Raw genomic sequence first — 22790 nt, forward strand, 5'->3', positions numbered from 1 at the left:
TGAGCAGTTTTCGTTATTTTTCAGTTGTTATTTTGAGACTGTAGGCGAAACATGTGATACTCTAATGTCTTACTTGATGCGGGAGTACTGCGCAGGAAGAGCAAATATTGAGCATGGTACGCTTCAGTGAAAATATCCAACTTATTACAAAAAATCCTATTTATTGTATTTGTAAATGGGTTTTCTGTTTCCCTGTTCCATAGGTTCGACGAAATGAGACACAGCGACCTCACCAACAACAACACGCTGTCCTCTGAAGACCTGCCGCTTTCACTGAGCAGCAACCACCAGGAAAGCGACGATGACGACAACGAGGGTGACGACGACGACGACATCAACATCTCCGTGGACGGAGAGCTGCTGGAAGCGGCGAGGGACGGCGATCGCGGCGGTGACGTCGGCGACGGGCGGGTCCTGGACCTCTCCGACTCCGACAGCGGGTCGTCGTCCGCGAACGCTCGCTCCAGGCAGGAGGACGACGGCCGCCACCCGTCTGCCATTCACCCTGGAGAGTGCTCTCCGGCGAGCAGTGTCGGCGAGAGGAAGTGGCCATACCCTGTAGCGTCGTCAACCCCAGAGGCGGCTGCCGACATGGAAACGGAGCCGATACACGCCGAGGGAAGAGAAGATCGGGAAACGGCGCAGCCGGACTCGAGTCCTGGAAAACCCGACGAGACGGAGAGGATGGATGTCGCCGAAGCGTTACCTTTGGTCGTGAGAAAAGATGCAAAAGATGAACCCATGAAACTCGAAAGCACGACGGAAAATTTTGTGCAGGGTAACGACCAAGTACAAAGCAGTAATAAGCAAGAAACAGAACTGGGGGAAGAAGCGTGTGTATCTGACCGTGAAGGACGAGATGTTTCGTTTGCTCCCGAGCAGCGCTCCATTGATGACTGCAACGGATCGGCAGATGACGATACGAGAATGAGGGAGACTGGACTGGGGAGCCCACGACCGTCGAACAGCCCTGTCCAGTCGTGTGACGCCCTGAAACAGCTCGAAAGTCTTTCAAATGGTCCAGTCGCGCAACACACCTACGGAGATAGCTCCAGTCCGGAGCGGTCGCCCGCATCGTCCTCCAACGAATACCACAGTGACGACAACCACTGCTTCTTCGTCGATCCCAGCGGGGCCTTCTCCGCTGGCGACGTTCCCCTCGACAAAGAGAACCCGCGTCGCTGTACGGCTTGCGGCAAAGTCTTCCAGAACCACTTCGGCGTAAAGACGCACTACCAGAACGTGCACCTGAAGCTGCTCCACAGGTGTACTGTAGACGGGTGCAACGCCGCGTTTCCGTCGAAGCGGAGCCGCGACCGGCACAGCGCCAACGCCAACCTGCACCGCAAGCTGTTGTCGACGTCTTCGTCGTCGACGTCGCCGTCGCCGTCGCCGTCGGAGCCCCAGGAGGCGCTGCTGCCGGCGGCCGCCTTCCACAGCCAGCTCATCGCCAGACTGTACGCCGAGTCGCAGACCCTGGAGGCCGTCCTCAAGACGAGGGCCGTGGCCGAGCAGCTGCAGCAGCAGCAGCAGCAGCAGATGCAGGAGCAGCACCACCACGGCAACCAGCGAGAGCAGTCGCAGCAGCAGCAGGCGCCCCTGCTGCTACCACCGCTCGTGTTCCCGGACCTGACGAACCTACTCAGGGCTCGCGTGAATGGGCAGGCCTCCGAGACCAACAACGAAGCATCTTTCGACCTACCGAGGCCATAATGCGAAACGTAAGTGTTGTGAACCCGTATTTTCACACTTATCAGTTGACACCAGCTGAGTTAAGGAGAGACTGAGACAGTGCTGTGACCTATTGCCGATGTTATTCAATATTTACATTGAGCATGCAGTAAAGGAAACCAAAGAAAAATTTGGAGAGGGAATTAATGTTCAGGAAGAAGAAATAAAAACGTTAAAGTTTGCCGATAACATTGTAATTCTGACAGAGACATAAAAGAATTGGACGGAATGAACAGTGTCTTGAAACAAGGCTATAAGATGTCCACAAAAGCAAAATAAGACTAAAGGAATCTAAAACTTTCTACAGTTCATTCCAGGGCGGTGCAGCAACAGAAGCCATAGACACCGGTTCCCAGGTAGATACCGTGTTTTTTTATTTCCGCAAGGCGTTCAATGCAGTTCCCCACACTCGTTTAATGAACAAAGTAAGAGCATATGGACTATCAGACCAATTGTGTGTTTGGATTGACGAGTTCGTAGATAACAGAACGCAGCATGTCATTCTCAATGGAGAGAAGTCTTCCGAAGTAAGAGGGATTTCAGGTGTGCCGCAGGGGAGTGTCGTAGGACCGTTGCTATTCACAATATACATAAATGACCTTGTGGATGACATCGGAAGTTTACTGAGGCTTTTTGCCGATGATGCTGTAGTATATCAAGAGGTTGTAACAATGGAAAATTGTACTGAAATGCAGGAGGATCTGCAGCGAATTGACGCACGGCGCAGGGAATGGCAATTTAATCTCAATGTAGACGAGTGTAATGTGCTGCAAATACATAGAAACAAAGATCCTTTATCATTTGGCTTCAATATGGCAGATCAGCAACTGGAAGCAGTTAATTCCATAAATTATCTGGCAATAGGCATTAGGAGTGATTTAAAATGGAATGAACATATGAAGTTGATCGTTGGTAAAGCAGACTCCAGACTGAGATTCATTGGAAAAATCCTTAGGAAATGCAATCCGAAAAAAAGGAAGTAGGTTACAGTACACTTGTTCCCCCACTGCTTGAATATTGCTACCAGTGTGGGATCCGTACCAGATAGCGTTGATAGAAGAGATAGAGAAGATGCAACGGAGAGCAGGGCGCTTCGTTACAGGATAATTTAGTAATCGCGAAAACGTTACGGAGATGACAAATAAATTCCAGTGGAAGATTTCAACAGAGACGCTCAGTAGCTCGGTACGGGCTTTTGTTGAATTTTCGAGAACATACCTTCACCGAGAAGTCAAGCAGTATATTGCTCCCTCCTACGTATATCTCGCGAAGAGGATAACATCAGATTAGAGCCCACACAGAGGCATACCGACAATCCTTCTTTCCACGAACAATACGAGCCTGGAATAGAAGGGAGAACCGATAGAGGTATTCAAAGTATCCTCAGCCACGCACCGTCAGGTGACTTGCGAAGTATGGATGTAGATGTAGATATGTATGATACGAAGAAATAAGCAGTCTCGATTGCAGTGTTACAATTTTCATGTTTTTACAATGATGCGTTTCATTTTTATTCAAGCATCTTCAGATTAGTTGACATCTGATAGCGATCGGTACATGGGATACCCCACATAATATATCCAAGCATGTAAATGCCTCTTGTCAAAGCTTTAAAAAGACTGTGCGGTGGCCTTATTACGGAATGTGGTTCAGTCCAGTGCAAACCAAACGGAATCAGTCCTACACTGAATCTTTATATCATAAACATTCCGAAGGGGTAGTGCTATTCTGACTGCACACATCATACTCAAGATTCTCTGTAGACCTGATCCTATTTGGTTTGCATTGGACTGCACCACATGCCGTAATGACACCGCGAAGTGGTTTTAAGGCTTTGGCAAGGGGCATTTACCACCTGGAAATTTTGCGCGCGGTATCCCATTTCCGATCGTTACCAAACATCAGCCAGTCCAAATTTGCCTAAGTAAAACACTTCATTTGGAAATAACAAAAATTTAACATTGCAACCAAGCCTGCTTCTTTCTTCATGAAAGAAACGATTCCAATTAAATCAGGCAATGTTGAGGCAATTAGATAACGAAATGTGGCGTTGAAAGTCGCAGACGAGTTTTCCTGTTTTGATAGTAATATAACTTACGAGTCCGAAGTAGAGAGTGTATAAAATGTAGAACGCAAATGGCAAGGAAAGCGATTTTGTAAAAGAGGACTTTGCTAACATGTAATATAAACTGAAGTATCAGGAAGTCTTTATTGAAGGCGTTTGCCTGGTGTGCGGTGTAGTACAACAGTGTAACGATAAGCGGCCGAGACAAGAAGAGACAGAAGATCTTGACATGTGGTGCTACAAGAGAATGCTGAAGATCAGATGGGAAGCTCGCGTAACTGAACAGAACTGGCGTGAAAATAAACCTGTAGCTCAACTCGACACATTCTGAGACACGATGCGGCCAGCAGTTTAGTACTGGAGGGGAGAGTGGGAGGTAAAAATAATAGAGGCAAACTAGGCATGAATACAATAAACAGCTTCAAATGGATGTACGTTGTAAAACTTACACTCCTGGAAATTGAAACAAGAACACCGTGAATTCATTGTCCCAGGAAGGGGAAACTTTATTGACACATTCCTGGGGTCAGATACATCACATGATCACACTGACAGAACCACAGGCACATAGACACAGGCAACAGAGCATGCACAATGTCGGCACTAGTACAGTGTATATCCACCTTTCGCAGCAATGCAGGCTGCTATTCTCCCATGGAGACGATCGTAGAGATGCTGGATGTAGTCCTGTGGAACGGCTTGCCATGCCATTTCCACCCGGCGTCTCAGTTGGACCAGCGTTCGTGCTGGACATGCAGACCGCGTGAGACGACGCTTCATCCAGTCCCAAACATGCTCAATGGGGGACAGATCCGGAGATCTTGCTGGCCAAGGTAGTTGACTTACACCTTCTAGAGCACGTTGGGTGGCACAGGATACATGCGGACGTGCATTGTCCTGTTGGAACAGCAAGTTCCCTTGCCGGTCTAGGAATGGTAGAACGATGGGTTCGATGACGGTTTGGATGTACCGTGCACTATTCAGTGTCCCCTCGACGCTCACCAGTGGTGTATAGCCAGTGTAGGAGATCGCTCCCCACACCATGATGCCGGGTGTTGGCCCTGTGTGCCTCGGTCGTATGCAGTCCTGATTGTGGCGCTCACCTGCACGGCGCCAAACACGCATACGACCATCATTGGCACCAAGGCAGAAGCGACTCTCATCGCTGAAGACGACACGTCTCCATTCGTCCCTCCATTCACGCCTGTCGCGACACCACTGGAGGCGGGCTGCACGATGTTGGGGCGTGAGCGGAAGACGGCCTAACGGTGTGCGGGACCGTAGCCCAGCTTCATGGAGACGGTTGCGAATGGTCCTCGCCGATACCCCAGGAGCAACAGTGTCCCTAATTTGCTGGGAAGTGGCGGTGCGGTCCCCTACGGCACTGCGTAGGATCCTACGGTCTTGGCGTGCATCCGTGCGTCGCTGCGGTCCGGTCCCAGGTCGACGGGCACGTGCACTTTCCGCCGACCACTGGCGACAACATCGATGTACTGTGGAGACCTCACGCCCCACGTGTTGAGCAATTCGGCGGTACGTCCACCCGGCCTCCCGCATGCCCACTATACGCCCTCGCTCAAAGTCCGTCAACTGCACATACGGTTCACGTCCACGCTGTCGCGGCATGCTACCAGTGTTCAAGACTGCGATGGAGCTCCGTATGCCACGGCAAACTGGCTGACACTGATGGCGGCGGTGCACAAATGCTGCGCAGCTAGCGCCATTCGACGGCCAACACCGCGGTTCCTGGTGTGTCCGCTGTGCCGTGCATGTGATCATTGCTTGTACAGCCCTCTCGCAGTGTCCGGAGCAAGTATGGTGGGTCTGACACACCGGTGTCAATGTGTTCTTTTTTCCATTTCCAGGAGTGTATTTGGAGATGTAGAGATTTGCACAGGATAGATTAGCGTAGAGAGATGAATCAAAACAGTCTTCTGACTGGAGACGCAACAACAACAATAATAATAATAATAGGTAGGACATGGAAGTAGAACATCGACGGGGCTCATTACATTTACATTTACATACACCGTGAAGCAGCTAAGATCACTGATCAAAATTACATCCAAAAAGAGTAAATACATGGAAGTGACTTTTTCATTCAGCTATAGTGGACGATGAGTCGAATTTTTGATGTTGGCAAGTGACAGTTAACGCTTATAACTGCAGAGTATGGCACTGCCCTTCATTTATTTATTTATTTATTTTTACTGGAACTGTATACTCCATTCTGTGACATTGGAAAGCAACTTGCAAGACAGTGTCAGCGACGTAACATGTTTGGAAATTGGTACAATAGTAACAAAGTAACAGAGCAACAAACCACTATCTAGCTCTAAAGAGAAGAGGTCCCATGAACGTAAATTCTACTGCACGAAAATTTAAGAAAGCACGTAACTCAGGTGCTTCTGAGGCCCATCGATCTGTTTTCTGCTGCTGTAGTTATCAAGCTATTATGACTTGCACAATGAATACGACAGCAGTAAAAGTGGGCGTGCATTTCCCTTATCGCGAATTTCAACATATTGTTGTAGTAGCGGTGCAGGTAAGTGATGAAATGTAACCTAATGGTGGCAAGTTCCCGCACTCAATCTCTGCAAATGTAAAAGTATTTCAATAAACTGGATATGTGAAGAATAGAGTATCACAAGAAAAACAGTAACTGTTGAGAGAAATGCAACTAACAACGATTACAAACAAACACACATGTCTCTGCGATGCAGCTTGATGTGCGAGTGGGATCAACCGTATGAGTGTTCTGTGAGTACAACATTCCAACGCGTTTCATTCTGTTTGCATTTCGCTACATCGTCAGCATCATGGCAATTGTTTTCAAAATCGGTTACAGGTTTCTCAATGACTAACAGAATAAAAAATTTTAATGTAAAAGCATTTAATATCTAGACCGCGATTTTCGTTACACAATTATAGCACGATGATTAATTTCGGTTGCGTCCTACAGCCATCTTCAGATCTGTAAAGAAATGGAAGAAAAGTTACCTTAGAAAAAGCTGAACGAAATGCAAGTAAAAGTGAACATGTAACAAATCCCCTTAACAGTGTTGTTTAAGCAATATCTTACCGGTTTTAGGATGGCATAGCAATCAAATCGTAAGGAAAAGAACAGTAAAAAACATTGAAAAACACCATCATTGGCTGTAGTCATTCAATGACATTCATTCGCGTTACGGGCTAACAAGACTATGAGAGTAGGTGGTTAAAAACTACATAGCGAGCGAGCCAGGTAGCAAAGCGGCTGAAAGAATTTAAGACGAGATATCTTAATAAGTTTATATCTTAATCCAAGCAAATGTTAAAATCATGAAAATTGAGACTGAAGTTAAAATTACAAGGTAGGGAAGCTATGTTATATAATTAACTGGCAACGAGCCGCATGTAAAACAAAAATCCTACGAACTGTGAAACGATACCATGTTGCTGTAATTTTAACTTCATTCTCTTGTTATTTTTATAGTTTTAAAATCATTAGGATTTGGTACAAAACTTCTGGATTTTTGTCTTTGGTTACGAGTTTGTTACATACGGCATGTTTCAAGGTAGTAACATAACGCAGCGTCCCCGAGTTGTCCTCTAACTTCACTTCCCTGTTAATTTTATAATTGTAAAATTTATGTGGATTTAGATATAAGCTTTTTGAGATTTTTGGTTTCAAATTCTTTCAGCAGGTTTATGATGATGTTTTTCAATGCACATAACCGATTTTGTACTGTTTGTTTGGTGTGTCATCTTAAAAGCAGTAACATATTACGTACACAGCACTGTTAAGTGAATTTGTTACTTGTTGAATTTTACATTTGGAGTTGGCTGTCATATAGTTTGTTCGGATGTTATAAATAGTTTTATTTCGTACATTATTGTACAAAATTTTCTTAGGCTACTTTTCCTCCATCCGTTTACAGATTTGAAGATGGTTGTAGCAAAACAACCGAAATTAGTCATCGTGCTTTAATTTTATAATGAAAATTGCCGTCTAGGCATTAAAATATTTTTACATTAAGAATTCTTTATTTAATAAATTACATTATGACCGCTGTCTCCTCCCTCAAAAAGTCATGCATCACGACTTTCTGAATGGTGTCTACGAAAACTTCAAACTGATGCTGCGCTTCAATGAAAGATATGGTTTATGGATAAAGCATAGTTTTCGAATCATGGACAGGTCATCCCTCGCAGTATGACTATGGGTCAATTCCAAATACACACTGGTTACGTCAAGTGGAAAATCAAAGAACTTGCTGTGTGGCCACTGTGGGCTGTGAAGTTTGGAAGATAGGAGAACAGGTATTGGCGGAAGTAAAGCTGTGAGTGCGGCTCATGGGTCATGTATACGAGTGAGGTTGGAGTCCTAGTAGAGCGCACAGTTTTAATCTGGCAGATAGCTCCACAAAATGTGCTGCGCGCTTACCAGACTGAACACTTGCGTACTTTTCTCAAAGGTAAAACAAGGAGTCCATAAGTAAACACTGTCGACTTCTAACGGGGTTCAAATGGCTCTGAGTACCATGGGACTTAACTTCTGAGGTCATCAGTCCCCTAGAACTTAGAACTACATAAACCGAACTAACCTAAGGACATCACACATATCCATACCCGAGGCAAGATTCGAACCTGCGACCGTAGCACCTAGAACCGCTTGGCCACCCCGGCCAGCACTAACGGTGTCAAAAGTTATGCGACATGGATCTCTGCTGCGGTAAGTCTAGATGAAATTCAACATGTAGTACTGTGACTGGGAAATTGCTTTAAGAGTATCTATCAATGCTCAGGGTCCACAGCTGAAGTACTTTATAAGACGCTTGTAATAATAAATACACTAACTGTATCTGATTTTGCTGCCTTTCTAGATTTAGTACCATAGGGCTGACTTTAATGAATTCCTTTTACCTGACGGCGGGGCGGTGATTTGTGCCTCTGTTACCTTGTTATTACGTGATTAAGTTGCAAATGTCGTTGGGATCCTCTTAGAAGGCTCTTTCTATTGCGACAGAGTAAATGATATAGTTCCATGCAAAGAAAAACAAAATGAATACCATAACTCGGCAGGCGTAAATGCTAAAAAGGTACTCGCGTATGTCAGAAAATTCCCCTCCTGATACACACCATTCCAATGCACAGTATTTTACAGCATTATCCTTTGGCATTCAGACCATGAAATACAATCTAGCTGTTTTCCACTGGTGTTTTAGTCTTGCATTATCTTTGCAGTTGCTCTTCTATTATATCGCATCTCCACGAGACTGTAAGTTAGTACTTTTGTACACTCAGAAAAATATCATCCTTGTACTCTCGCAGTCTGGCAACCTGTGAAGACAATACTGTTTGTTGATCTGACCAGTCTGCTGGTTCTTCTGACTCTCTAAACGTTCAAATGTTTCAGATTCGGATATGTGACGAGGCCTGCCGTGCTGACCCGCAGGGAGGGACGAGCTTCCGTCCACTGGCCAGGTCCGGGGATCGAGACCCGGGGCTTGGCAGGTGAGATCTCACAAAGCGCCTACGTTGTATGCTTTACGCCCGCCCTCTCTCTCCAGTAAGGCACCCTATGTAACGATAATTCTTCTTTTTACAGGTAATTTGCGGGAATTATGACGCTACGGAGGAGGCCACATCCCCAATAAAAGCTGGAGGAGACAAAACATTAATTCCTTATGTTTCACGCCGGAACACATGCAGCAGGTTAGTCAAATTCCACTACGAAAATGCTGATGGATGTAACAAAGATTAGCGGTTCCTGATGAGCTATTACACACCTGGAAAACATGGTTGTCAGTGTACTCAATTCATTTCTTCACCATTAGAAAAACATTCGTTTGACTATTTCTTCTCTTGTCTTCCGTCAATAGTCACATTAAATGTCCCACACGCAGATAAATACTTCATCTGCAAAATATCTTGATTCTTTGAGAAAAAATTTTTCTCTTAGAAAAAAATCCCTGAGGTCTCCCTGCCATTGAGGGTGCCTCGCGTTGGTATAAAGAATTTTGATGCTGACTACGATGTCTCAATTAATGAAACAAGCTGTTTTACCCTCTTAGTTTACTGCCAAAATGAATAATTGAGTTAAGAGCCGAGAGAAATACTAGAGTGGAAAATACAAAACTATTGTACCGTTCTGTGTTATCTATTCAGGACTAATTTCTGCCTTAACCAATTTCTTCCTGTGTACATGGATTTTAACAAACACTAACTAAGCCAGAATGATAAAAAAAATAACAGCTGAAGTAGGTACACGCAAAATTAGCATAAATCATATAAAAATTAACAATATGATATCAGTCACAAGAAAATGCAGTAGCTATTTTAAATGCCTCTGATGCTGAAACTTCCTGTCAGATTAAAACTGTGTGCCGGACCGAGACTCGAACTCGTGACCTTTGCCTTTCGCGGGCAAGCGCTCTACCAACTGAGCTACCCAAGCACGACTCACGCCCCGTCCTCACAGCGTCATATCAGCACACACTCCGCTGCAGAGTGAAATTCTCATTCTGGAAGCCTCTGAAGCTGTTTAAGAGTGGGAAATGTGAAATTTTTTGCCACTTGACAGGTGCTGATGTTAGTGACTTTCTGATCAACATTAGAAAAGGCACCCTTTCATCTTGTGACTGATGTATACACAGCAATTTATTAACAAAAGAGGGGTAACATACTCAAATATCATAGCCCAGTGACGTTGTGTAATATCCACGCGGCACCTGAGCCTGGCCTGAGAGCACCACTAGTCTTGAGAAAGTAATGAATTACAACACAATGTAGGTGTGTTTTAGCCACGGTTTTCATTTTCACTATATACAGCAGCTGCCGTGCTACACATTCAAAACAGATGCAGGTACAAAGTCTTCAGTGACAATGGCGTTCGAGGTCCACCAGAGCACCATCCGATTTGTTAATATGGGTTTGCCTGCTGCGAGCAGGAATGTCCAACACTGTACAAAACAGCAAATATCGACTGTTGTTACTTTCAAATCGCGTCCGGCTATCTTTGTGTGAGAACACCAACTTCACACCCTTCTTGTGATTTCTGTTCCATCAATTAGCTTTTCACCCATTTAGAACACTACGGAAAATTGTCATATCATAGTCTTACAAAGGCAAGCCCACGTGGGACCAGATCAGGAGGAATTGCAAGAACTTTAAATCCTATCGCATACCATGAGACGTGTTTTTGACTGCAACACTGAGGGGCTGTCGTGATGGGAAGTTCGACTGCAGGCACCATTCAACTGTTTCAGGAGCCAGCAATCGAATAGGCTCTGTAAGAGCATATAGATGTCAGGTGAGAGAGACTCTTAAGCTGTAAATACCACTTTGAGATCGTCTGCATCATAGCTATACCGGACAGCAATACAGCCTTTGGTATTTGACACCAGAGATAAGATGGACCGAAAAATATAGATAACGGACCCCTTAAGATTATAACTTTTGTAGCTATGTTATAAACGACCAAGAAACTTGAAAATCACAGTGTAACTGTCACTATCATCAGATATGTGTCATTTTTTTCACATTTTCAGTGGCCAGAGGAAAGCACATAAAATAATCAATCATTCGAAAGATACCCAAGTGGCCATTGCGTCCGAAGGAGTAGGACATAATGACTGCATAGCGAATAAATATATTGAGAAAATCTATTTTATCTTTGAAAATGTATACTGAGAAAAACTAACTTTACCATACAAATTGTATGTTGAGAGTAAAACATTCTATCATAATATAACTGTCATTTTTTCAGGAAAAACTCTTTACTACCACTGCGAAAAGGTGAAGTGATGCAAAACATCTAGGGCACAGTTTTCGTATAAAAAGTCGCTTTTGTCCTCACCATTAGTACAGGCCTACATGGCACATCACGGGGAACGTGGACTCAAATTCAATGTGTAGAAAACCATTTTCTTGGAAACCAGCAATCCATTTCCGTCCATCCATTTGGGCTTTCGTCTGAAATTAGGAGGAAGATTATTCCTCCCTGCCAGGCGCAATGTTGAGTGTTGCAGATCGTTAACTGTCACGTCGAGAAATGTCTCCAGGACCAGGAGACGACTGTAAATTTTCTTGTTTTGAGGTTAAAACGGACTGAAACCCTCCGAAAATATTCCTGTTGTTAGTAGGAGGTAGATTTATCTCCAGAACTCTCTTCTTCAACGCATTTCTTCAAATTCAGTAGTTGGTTGCAGCAGTTTTGAAACAAATGCCATCATTAATTACCTTAATTGTTCTCTTTATGTCACTTGAACCCCATTATTGCCTGTCTCGTTGGCATTTATATGTATATACTATAGCTGTAGTCAAAAAATAAATTATTTTTGTTATTTAATACGTGTCACAGGCTCATTATTATAATTATCATTACTATTATCACTGATATTATGATTCATCGTTTGTTATTATTCCATTCACTGTAGGTTCATACAGTAAGAAGGGGAGGACAGCTTGGGTATAGCGACGGTTATGTTGGTCACTGGGTGCCCCCTGTACGCACACAGACGTCATTCCGCAACAGTTATTAATTGACTACGACCTCCAATGAAGCAACAAAAATATGTTAGGGAAACCTGCCCGCCTGCCTAGCTGTGTGATATCGTGCTCGCCACACATGCAAGCGGACCCGGGTTCGATTCCAGGCCGGGTTGGAGATTTTCTCTGCTCGGGGACTGGGTGTTGTGTTGTCCTCATCATCATTTCATCCTCATCACCGGCTCGCAAGTCTCCCAATGTGGCGTCGAATGAAATAAAACTTGCACTTGACGGGCGAACTTCTCCGACTATGAACCTCCCGGTCAACGATGCAACACGTTAATTTCCATTTTCTTTTTGTTTGTTTGTTAAGGAAACCTAACTTACTATGTAATTTTGTAATAAATGCTCGAAGTGAGAATTTACCTTATATCAGAAGTGCTAAAAACCATGAAAAACGAGAGTGTGAGACAAAGCGGCTTACTGGCTCCTTCAGCTGGCAATACGTCACTGAGAGGGTTTAGAGTGACATCTGTATGCAGTTGCCGTACGATTTCAGTGCCGTGCAGACTAACAAAGTCGAAAACCTGTTATGCCGGCACTGACCATTATCCCTACCGTATCCCAATTATACAAGTGTTAGAGATCAATTTTATGCACACGTGTAGTACGTGTCAATTTGATGTTAGATTTGGGTACCAACGCGACAGTAATGTATCTCGAAGTGCACCGTTGATAGCAAGAGATTACCATCTACAGCAAAACTGCTAGCATAAACGTCTCATCCTGGCGAGAGTACATTCGTGGGAAGGTCTAAACACAAAGAGACGTAGGTCATGACTTCTTCGTTAGCCACTCCACGCAGTATACTTACAGTATTCACGACAACCTTCACATTTGAGATGATATTGTGGATGTCATTAGCATCCAAACAAAGTAAAAATGTGTAGAGTAAGACTGCTACGAACATAGGCCAACTCCAGAAACTGTTGTAGAACAAATGAACAATTGATAATTACGTAACTCAATAATGTTGGCAACATTTCTGGACCTACGTCATTTGGATTCATTTTTAAGCGAAAAACATGGAGGAGCAGCTCTGTTGTAACATTCTCTTTTCATACACATAATGTTTGTTGCCGCGCAAACAATGTATTATACCGTAATGCTAGACGCTACTTTGATTTTTCTCCAGTTCCTACAGTGGTGCAGTCAATAAAGTTTCGGATCTACTTGTTTGTTTCGTGGTCAACATTTGTAAAACTCTAATTCCTCTGCCTCAAACCCCACTCTATGGGGAGAGAGGGAGAGTTTTAGCTTTAGCGAATCAAAATTTATGAAGTAAATTAGTACACTACTGGTCATTAAAAATGCAACACCAAGAAAAATGCAGATGATAAACAGGTATTCATTGGACAAATATATTATACTAGAACTGACATGTGATTACATTTTCACGCTAATTGGCTGCATAGATCATGAGAAATCAGTACCCACAACAACCACCTCTGGCCGTAGTAACGGCCTTGATACGCCTGGGCATTGAGCAAAACAGAGCTTGGATGGCGTGTACAGGTACAGCTGCCCATGCAGCTTCAACACGATACCACAGTTCATCAAGATTAGTGACTGGCGTATTGTGACGAGCCAATTGCTCGGCCACCATTGACCAGACGTTTTGAATTGATGAGAGATCTGGAGAATGTGCTGGCCAGGGCAGCAGTCGAACAATTTCTGTATCCAGAAAGGCCCGTACAGGACCTACAACATGCGGTCGTGCATTATCCTGCTGAAATGTAGGGTTTCGCAGGGATCGAATGAAGGGTACAGCCATGAGTCGTAACACATCTCAAATGTAACGTTCAATGTTCAAAGTGCCGTCAATGCGAACAAGAGGTGACCAAGAAGTGTAACCAATGGCACCCCATACCATCACCCCGGCTGATACACCAGTATGGCGATGACGAATACACGCTTCCAATGTGCGTTCACCGCCATGTCGCCAAACACGGATGTGACCATCATGATGCTGTAAACAGAACTTGGATTCATCCGAAAAAATGACGTTTTGCCATTCGTGCACCCAGGTTCGTCGTTGAGTACACCATCGCAGGCGCTCCTGTCTGTGATGCAGCGTCAAGGATAACCGCAGCCGTGTTCTCCGAGCTGATAGTCCATCCTGCTGCAAACGTCGTCGAACTGTTCGTGCAGATGGTTTTTGTCTTGCAAACGTCCCCATCTGTTGACTCAGGGATCGAGACGTGTCTGCACGATCCGTTACAGGCATGCGGAAAAGATGCCTGTGATCTCCACTGCTAGTGATACGAGGCCGTTGGGATCCAGCACGGCGTTACGTATTACCCTTCCGAACCCACCGATTCCATATTCTGCTAACAGTCATTGGACCTCGACCAACGCGAGTAGCAATGTCGCGATACGATAAACCGCAATCGCGATACGTTACAATCCGACGTTTATCAAAGTTGGAAACGTGATGGTACGCATTTCTCCTCCTTACACGAGACATCACAACAACGTTTCACCAGGCAACGCCAGTCGACTGTTGTTTGTGTATGAGAAATCGGTTGGAAACTTTCCTCATGACAGCACGTTGTAGGTGTCGCCACCGGCTCGAACCTTGTGTGAATGCTCTGAAAAGCTAATCATTTGCATATCATAGCATGTTCTTCCTGTCGATTAAATTTCGCGTCTGTAGTACGTCATCATCATGATGTAGCAATTTTAATGGCCAGTAGTGTATTTTTTATTTATCCGTAACCATTTTCCACGTAAAATGTGAACATGGATTTTCTTAAATTACAGCGCCAACTACCAACTATCAAAAGAAATGTTTAAGACATAATGTACATAGTTCTTTTATGTATAATCTGATTCTGCAACAAAAAATGGGGGTTTCCATTTGAAATTTTAAAGTTGCCTCCCGCCCCACCCCCAGAGGGCTGGGGTGGCGGTCTAATTTTAGGACCAGCAGATATCCCCTCGAAAATAACCAACTTCTTATTCTACACATTTTTTCGTTTAAAGCTTATTTTCTGAGTTATTCTGGTTTGTCAAGTTAATATTTTCACCCTGTATATTGCGGAAAGCAATCATCCTGTAACAGTCCCCTGATGCACTCCCGAAGTTACTTTTACATATGAAGACTTCTGTCCGTTCAGAGTGGTATGCACTGTTCAGTTTTTGAGTAACTCTTCAGTCGAGTCAGATAGTTAATCTGATATTTCGTACGCTCCTATTCTTTTTATTTTTTTTTATATTAGGCGGCAGTGTAGAACTGGTATCGAATGCCTTCCGGAAGTCAAGCAATACATCGGCCTGGGAACCTGTATCTACTGCCTTCTAGGTCTCGTGGTCAAACAGTGTAAGCTGGGTTTTACTCGATCGTTATTTCCGGAATCCATGTTGGTTCCTGCAGAGGAGATTTCCGGCCTCCGGAAGTACCATAACAAGCGAGCATAAAACATGTCCCAAAATTCTACAGCTGACGGACGTCATAGATATACTCCTATAGGTTTGTGCGTCTGTTCGACGAACCTTCTTGAACATGGGATTGACCTGTATCTTTTTTTTTTTTTTTCAACCATCAGTAACAGTTTGCTCCTCCAAAGGCCTACCACACACTGCTGTTAGAAGAGGAGCAAGTAATTTCGCATTGTGCATGTAGAATCGTATTGGTATCTTATCAGCTCCTCTGTTGGCCGATTTCAGTTGTTTTTCCATACCATGTCAATTACTTCGATAACAGCCATTTTTCGTCCGTGTGACGATTTGAAAGAGACACTACAGTGTAATCTTCCTCTGTTAAAATGTTTGGGTAAAGACGTTTAGTATTTTGCCCTTTTCTGTAAAGTTCCGTTTCACTGTCATTATAGTTAGAGAGCTGTGTAACGAGACTGATCGAAATCAGGTTTCCTCGTGTCGCAGAGATGAATGTACGCTAGCAAATGCTCTTGGTACAATATAGAAAGATGGCAACCTAAATTCCAAGAGCTACATAACGCGTGGTAAAGCATCGTCTTAAATGCCACAGAATGATGATGTTCGGAAGGGGCGACATATGGACTAAATTTTAAAATCCCCAACACTGATGAGTTTCCGTTATGCATACTGGAACAAGAACGCTCTGTCAGAGTTCGTATGAATGCTTGTAACGTTCACGTTAGTTGATCGCTTCAAGTTGTTGACAATGAGTATAGGAGTGTCACACTCAACGTAATATAAGCTGGTGAAGGTAAAAATGCTAGGACCAGGGATGGTGTACAGAAATTTAGAAAATACGCTCTGAAATTTAACGTACCAGTGTGGCTAGTAATGTTGCTAATAATGAGTAACAGAAGTAATGACACCTCTATCTCATACATTTGCTTTTTAACATTTACACATAGGTTAAATAACGTTGGTAATTGTTCTTTTGTCTCTTTTCAGGTGTTGATGAATGTACCAGAGAAGACGACGTGGGACTCATCTCTTGTGATCACGAGATATAATGACAGACTCTAAGCGTTCAAAAGAACGCTCTGCCTGTTTTTGCGTGTGTACATGTGTGTGTGTGTATCTGTGCGTATGCACAAGTAGCAAGAAATACGAACTGCTCAGAAACGAATTTCTAGTCATGAAGATGGAAACGATGAAGTCTATTTTTATAGAAAAATGATATTCAGTTTTATAACTCATTTTTGAATGACGCTTAATGTTACCTAAGTATATTGAAGTTGTATACTCTTATAACTTCGCCGAAACCAGATCTCGCGTATTTATACAAAATGCAAGTATAAGAATAATAGCTGTTTCCAGTAAACTATTAAACAAGAATATTATTCAAATATGCTTTACTTATTGTTCATATTTATTTCTTGACTTACCTTACACACAAGTACAACCTTCGACATAAACGTTTTCTGGGTGTGGTACCGGGTCCTAATGTATAAAACTACTGCTGCTGCAGAAAATACAACGTTTCGGCCACGGTTGTAGCGACCTTCTTCTGGGTCTACTGGCCGCTGCAACCGTGGCCGAAATGTTGCATTTTCTGCAGCAGCAGTAGTTCTATACATTATGACGCGGTAGCACACCCAGAAAACTTTTATGTCAGGTGCAACAATGTTGCAACTGCTAACAACTCTCACAACAAGCGGAAGAGGAAACGGCACTGTGCAAATTTTGTCAGCGAAATTATACCGGGTGATCAAAAGTCAGTATAAATTTGAAAACTTAAAAACTACGGAATAATGTAGATAGAGAGGTAAAAATTGACACACATGCTTGGAATGACATGGGGTTTTATTAGAACATAAAAAAACCAAGTTCACAAAATGTCCGACAGATGGTGCTGGACAGCAAACCGTCGCCGGCCGCGGTGGTCTCGCGGTTCTAGGGGAGCAGTCCGGAACCGCGCGACTGCTACGGTCGCAGGTTCGAATCCTGCCTCGGGCATGGATGTGTGTGATGTCCTTAGGTTAGTTAGGTTTAAGTAGTTCTAAGTTCTAGGGTACTGATGACCACAGCTGTTAAGTCCCATAGTGCTCAGAGCCATTTGAACCATTTGAAGCAAAACGTCAGTGAGTGCGCATGACAATTCTGTATAAAAGGAGCTGTAATGAGAGAGAGAATCAGGTGCACCAGCAGTCGCAGCATGTTGACGTTACCTGAAAAGGCGCTTTTAGGGAAGCTGTATTATCAGAATGGGGAATGTGCTAGCTCAGCGTTACGATCCTATCGCCATAGGAAGGGGATTCGAACAGGTAAAGGTCCGTTGACATATGCAGCTGTGGCGAGAATGATTTCGAAGTTCCAAGCCACGGGTTGTTTAGACGATAGACCCCGTAGTGGCCGACCGAGCACAAGGCGTAATGCTGTTGAGACAGCTACTGTTTGGTAGGCATATAGGCGTACCTTCCGATGCTATCCGTACAAAATCCATCGGCATCATGAACTGTTTCCTGGCGATTTAGTGAAGCGGAGGGCATTTGCGGCGTTACAAAAGATGGCGGAAAGTGACGATTAATTGAGTAACGTGTTGTGGATCGACGAAGTTCATTTCAGGCTCCGAGGGTCCGTCAACCCCCACAACTGCAGAATTTGGGCTACCAAAAATCCTAGAACTGTCTTGGAAACTCCATTGCACGACGAGAAAGTCACGGTATGGGTTGAATTTACCACATCTACAGTTATCGGGCCTTTCTTCTTCGAGGAAATGCGTGATTCTGGTTTTGTAACTGCTACCGTGACGGGTGAAAGGTACGCCGATATGTTACAGAATCGCATCATCTCTAGCCAGGCTGGCAAACACCTGCTGAGACGTACGATGTTTTTGCAGGATGGCGCTCCACCCCATATTGCTAGACGCGTGAAGCATTTGTGCGCGTTGCTTGGTGATAATCGTGTGCTCAGCCGCCACTTTCGTCATGTTTGGCCTCCCAGGTTTCGGGGTTACCTGAAGTTGCAAGTCTATCGTGATCGACCGACATCTCTAGGGATGCTGAAAGACGACATCCGACGCCAATGCCTCACCATAACTCCGGACATGCTTTACGGTGCTGTTCACAACATTATTCCTCGACTACAGCTATTACTGAGGAATGATGGAGGACATATTGAGCATTTCCTGTAAAGATTATCATCTTTGCTTTCTCTTACTTTGTTATGCTAATTATTGCTATTCTCATCAGATGAAGCGCCATCTGTCGGACATTTTTTTGAACTTTTGTATTTTTTTGGTTCTAATAAAACCCCATGTCATTCCAAGCATGTGTGCCAATTTGTACCTCTCTGTCTACATTATTCCGTGATTTATTCAGGTTTCAAATTTATACTGACTTTTTGATCACCCGGTATTTAGAGAGATTTTAAAATTCTCAAGGAATTACAACGTACAATTATGCAGAACTGTTCGACATGATGGCCTCTGCTGTTCTATCCTCTGAAATGTTCACTCAGACATCAGCATATTGCACTCTTATTGGCACACGATAAAAGCGTGCCTGGTTCGTTGCCATAACACTTCCATCACGAGCTGGAGAATATACCATGATTTAACGCAGTGTTGTCACCTGGAAATAGTTTTAGTCAAGTTTTGAGACAGTCTGGTTTCAAGGTCACCTAATTGCTTCGTAGATACACAGTCATTTTCATATTAAAAGCAAATGTTATTAACATTAAAAAAATGGTTCAAATGGCTCTGAGCACTATGGGACTCAACTGCTGAGGTCATTAGTCCCCTAGAACTTAGAACTAATTAAACCTAACTAACCTAAGGACATCACACACATCCACGCCCGAGGCAGGATTCGAATCTGCGACCGTAGCGGTCGCTCGGCTCCAGACTGTAGCGCCTAGAACCGCCTGATGACCTCAGAAGTTAAGTTGCTTCCCGACTGTACTTGTCTGAACCACATACGTGATTATAATTATTTTCTTTTGTGTAAGTTTACATGATCGAATGATTAGCCCAAAAATATTACACTGTGTGATATCTAGGATAAAAAATTCCACTTTCGGCAAGTTACTGATTCTAGCATACAGAAATTGGTAAAATTAGCAAACTAATAACTTTAACAGATTCAGATATAATTACTTTAGTTCACGTATACAGCAAAATATAAGTCTCCTAATACTAGAACGTACAGCCTGTTTATTCCAGATTAGTATATTGACTAGGATTATAATTTTCCCTGTAAGAAACGGGACGAATTGTCTTCTCGAAGTATAAACACGTTTGGACAAAATGCAACATATTTCCACGAAAGACTTGACGTATAAACACATTTGGGCAAAATGTTACTTTCACGAAAGACTGGATTTCTATTTTCTCTGCCAAAACGTCTTTAATTAGTTTAAAATTATCGCTTTTACCATCCACAGAAACCACTAAATGTGTGCTCAGTTCCAAATACAGTAACCGTATTAAAATATGACGTAACACAAACATTACTAACACGCTTTACTGCTTCCTCTAGCCCTTGTTTCACAGTACTCTCCAGTGACTTAATATTATCCTATGTGCCACTTTCAGACAGCACCTGAACAGCCAAATTTTTATGGCATAATTTTGATATGCTGGCATTTTGTTTGTTGATTTGATGTTCCACTGAGCCGTTGTTTGTTCTGGGAATCTCATACATTAGTTCTTCCCTTTTTTGATAGAATCTGAGTCTCCTGGCTACTCGGGGCATTATCCCTGGCTGGTTAGTCCTGCATTTTTAGAGAAAAACGACAGAAACATACCAAGCCTCTACTTGGGTTTATCTCTTCCCACTGCGTTAGAGGCACACTTACTACGCCCAAGTCACTTTCTATTTTCGCTGCTCTATCCATAGCAGTACTGTTGTTTATGTATATTTCCAAACAGTGCATGGCAACCAAATTTTGAATTCGGAATAACTGTGTATTAATTTACAGGCGAACCGGATGTTCATACAACGCAGGCACTCACGGTCGCTATTTGATTTCTTGACGATTTTTGTTTATATGGACATTGGACCACGGCCTGACGCGTAGATCTCTGACTAATGTCTCGTCTCTTAACGCGGAGAGAGCATCAGAGGCTACAGAGACTCACAACAACATACAGGGCTATTACAAATGATTGAAGCGATTTCATAAATTCACTGTAGCTCCATTCATTGACATATGGTCATGACACACTACAGATACGTAGAAAAACTCATAAAGTTTTGTTCGGCTGAAGCCGCACTTCAGGTTTCTGCCACCAGAGCGCTCGAGAGCGCAGTGAGACAAAATGGCGACAGGAGCCGAGAAAGTGTATGTCGTGCTTGAAATGCACTCTCATTAGTCAGTCATAACAGTGCAACGACACTTCAGGACGAAGTTCAACAAAGATCCACCAACTGCTAACTCCATTCGGCGATGGTATGCACAGTTTAAAGCTTCTGGATGCCTCTGTAAGGGGAAATCAACGGGTCGGCCTGCAGTGAGCGAAGAAACGGTTGAACGCGTGCGGGCAAGTTTCACGCGTAGCCCGCGGAAGTCGACGAATAAAGCAAGCAGGGAGCTAAACGTACCACAGCCGACGGTTTGGAAAATCTTACGGAAAAGGCTAAAGCAGAAGCCTTACCGTTTACAATTGCTACAAGCCCTGACACCCGATGACAAAGTCAAACGCTTTGAATTTTCGGCGCGGTTGCAACAGCTCATGGAAGAGGATGCGTGCAGTGCGAAACTTGTTTTCAGTGATGAAGCAACAATTTTTCTTAATGGTGAAGTGAACAGACACAATGTGCGAATCTGGGTGGTAGAGAATCCTCACGCATTCGTGCAGCAAATTCGCATTTCACCAAAGGTTAACGTGTTTTGTGCAATCTCACGGTTTAAAGTTTACGGCCCCTTTTTCTTCTGCGAAAAAAAACGTTACAGGACACATGTATCTGCACATGCTGGAAAATTGGCTCATGCCACAACTGGAGACTGACAGCGCCGACTTCATCTTTCAACAGGATGGTGCTCCACCGCACTTCCATCATGATGTTCGGCATTTCTTAAACAGGAGACTGGAAAACCGATGGATCGGTCGTGGTCGAGATCATGATCAGCAATTCATGTGATGGCCTCCACGCTCTCCCGACTTAACCCCATGCGATTTCTTTCTGTGGGCTTATGTGAAAGATTCAGTGTTTAAACCTCCTCTACCAAGAAACGTGCCAGAACTGCGAGCCCGCATCAACGATGCTTTCGAACTCATTGATGGGGACATGCTGCGCCGAGTGTGGGAGGAACTTGATTATCGGCTTGATGTCTGCCGAATCACTAAAGGGGCACATATCGAACATTTGGGAATGCCTAAAAAAACTTTTTGAGTTTTTGTATGTGTGTGCAAAGCATTGTGAAAATATCTCAAATAATAAAGTTATTGTAGAGCTGTGAAATCGCTTCAATCATTTGTAATAACCCTGTACTTTCAACAAATTGTACGACCAAACTGATGGCGTGGCTACGGGGAACCCATTCAGCTTCGCTCAGCGCATTTATAAAGGGAAAAACGTGAAGAACCCGCCATTCTGACGCCCTGGAAGAAATCGTGTTGTTGGTTTCGGTACGTTCATGATAGTTTCGTTTTGTGGAGTCATGAAGAAGAAGAACTCTCAGAATGTCTAATGATATTAATTCCAATATTAAGCTCACTATTTAAAAAAAGAAAGGTCATTTTTCATTTTAGTTTATACAGCTACTTAGAAAACCCGACGGAACTTTAGGGCACAAAGTTTACAGAATGCCCACCTCCATCGAAGCCTCACATAAATTGTAGTCACCATCCCAAACAGACAGGAGGAGCGATCAAAACGTTGGTGGACCGGGCTACAAGAATCCGTGAACCATAGTACTTGGAGGACCTACTCGAACATTTAAGTACAGCTTTCAGAAGGAACGGCTACTCTGACAAAGTAATAAGTATGGCACTACATTATATAAGATTTGTAGCTTCTAGTGAGAAAGAACCACCTAAAGAGAAAGTCTTCCTCACATTCGTAAAAAGGGTCACTGATCG

The 22790-nt window shown here is 43.7% G+C and overlaps 1 protein-coding gene across 2 annotated transcripts in view; it reads left to right on the forward strand.

The window, feature by feature from the left end:
* LOC124622079 (zinc finger protein basonuclin-1-like) overlaps positions 1-17033 on the forward strand; it is a 315796-nt gene extending 298763 nt beyond the window's left edge. For both annotated transcript variants that reach the window (XM_047147653.1, XM_047147654.1), the window contains 4 exons: positions 204-1721; positions 9195-9292; positions 9387-9493; positions 16715-17033. In XM_047147653.1, coding sequence (XP_047003609.1) covers positions 204-1713 — 1510 coding nt within the window. In that variant the 3' untranslated portion in view covers positions 1714-1721; positions 9195-9292; positions 9387-9493; positions 16715-17033. The remainder of the gene's footprint in view (positions 1-203; positions 1722-9194; positions 9293-9386; positions 9494-16714) is intronic.
* The last annotated feature ends 5757 nt before the right edge of the window (positions 17034-22790 follow it).

This window comes from Schistocerca americana, chromosome 7 (genome assembly GCF_021461395.2).
Source record: "Schistocerca americana isolate TAMUIC-IGC-003095 chromosome 7, iqSchAmer2.1, whole genome shotgun sequence".
In the NCBI taxonomy this organism is placed as follows: domain Eukaryota; kingdom Metazoa; phylum Arthropoda; class Insecta; order Orthoptera; family Acrididae; genus Schistocerca; species Schistocerca americana.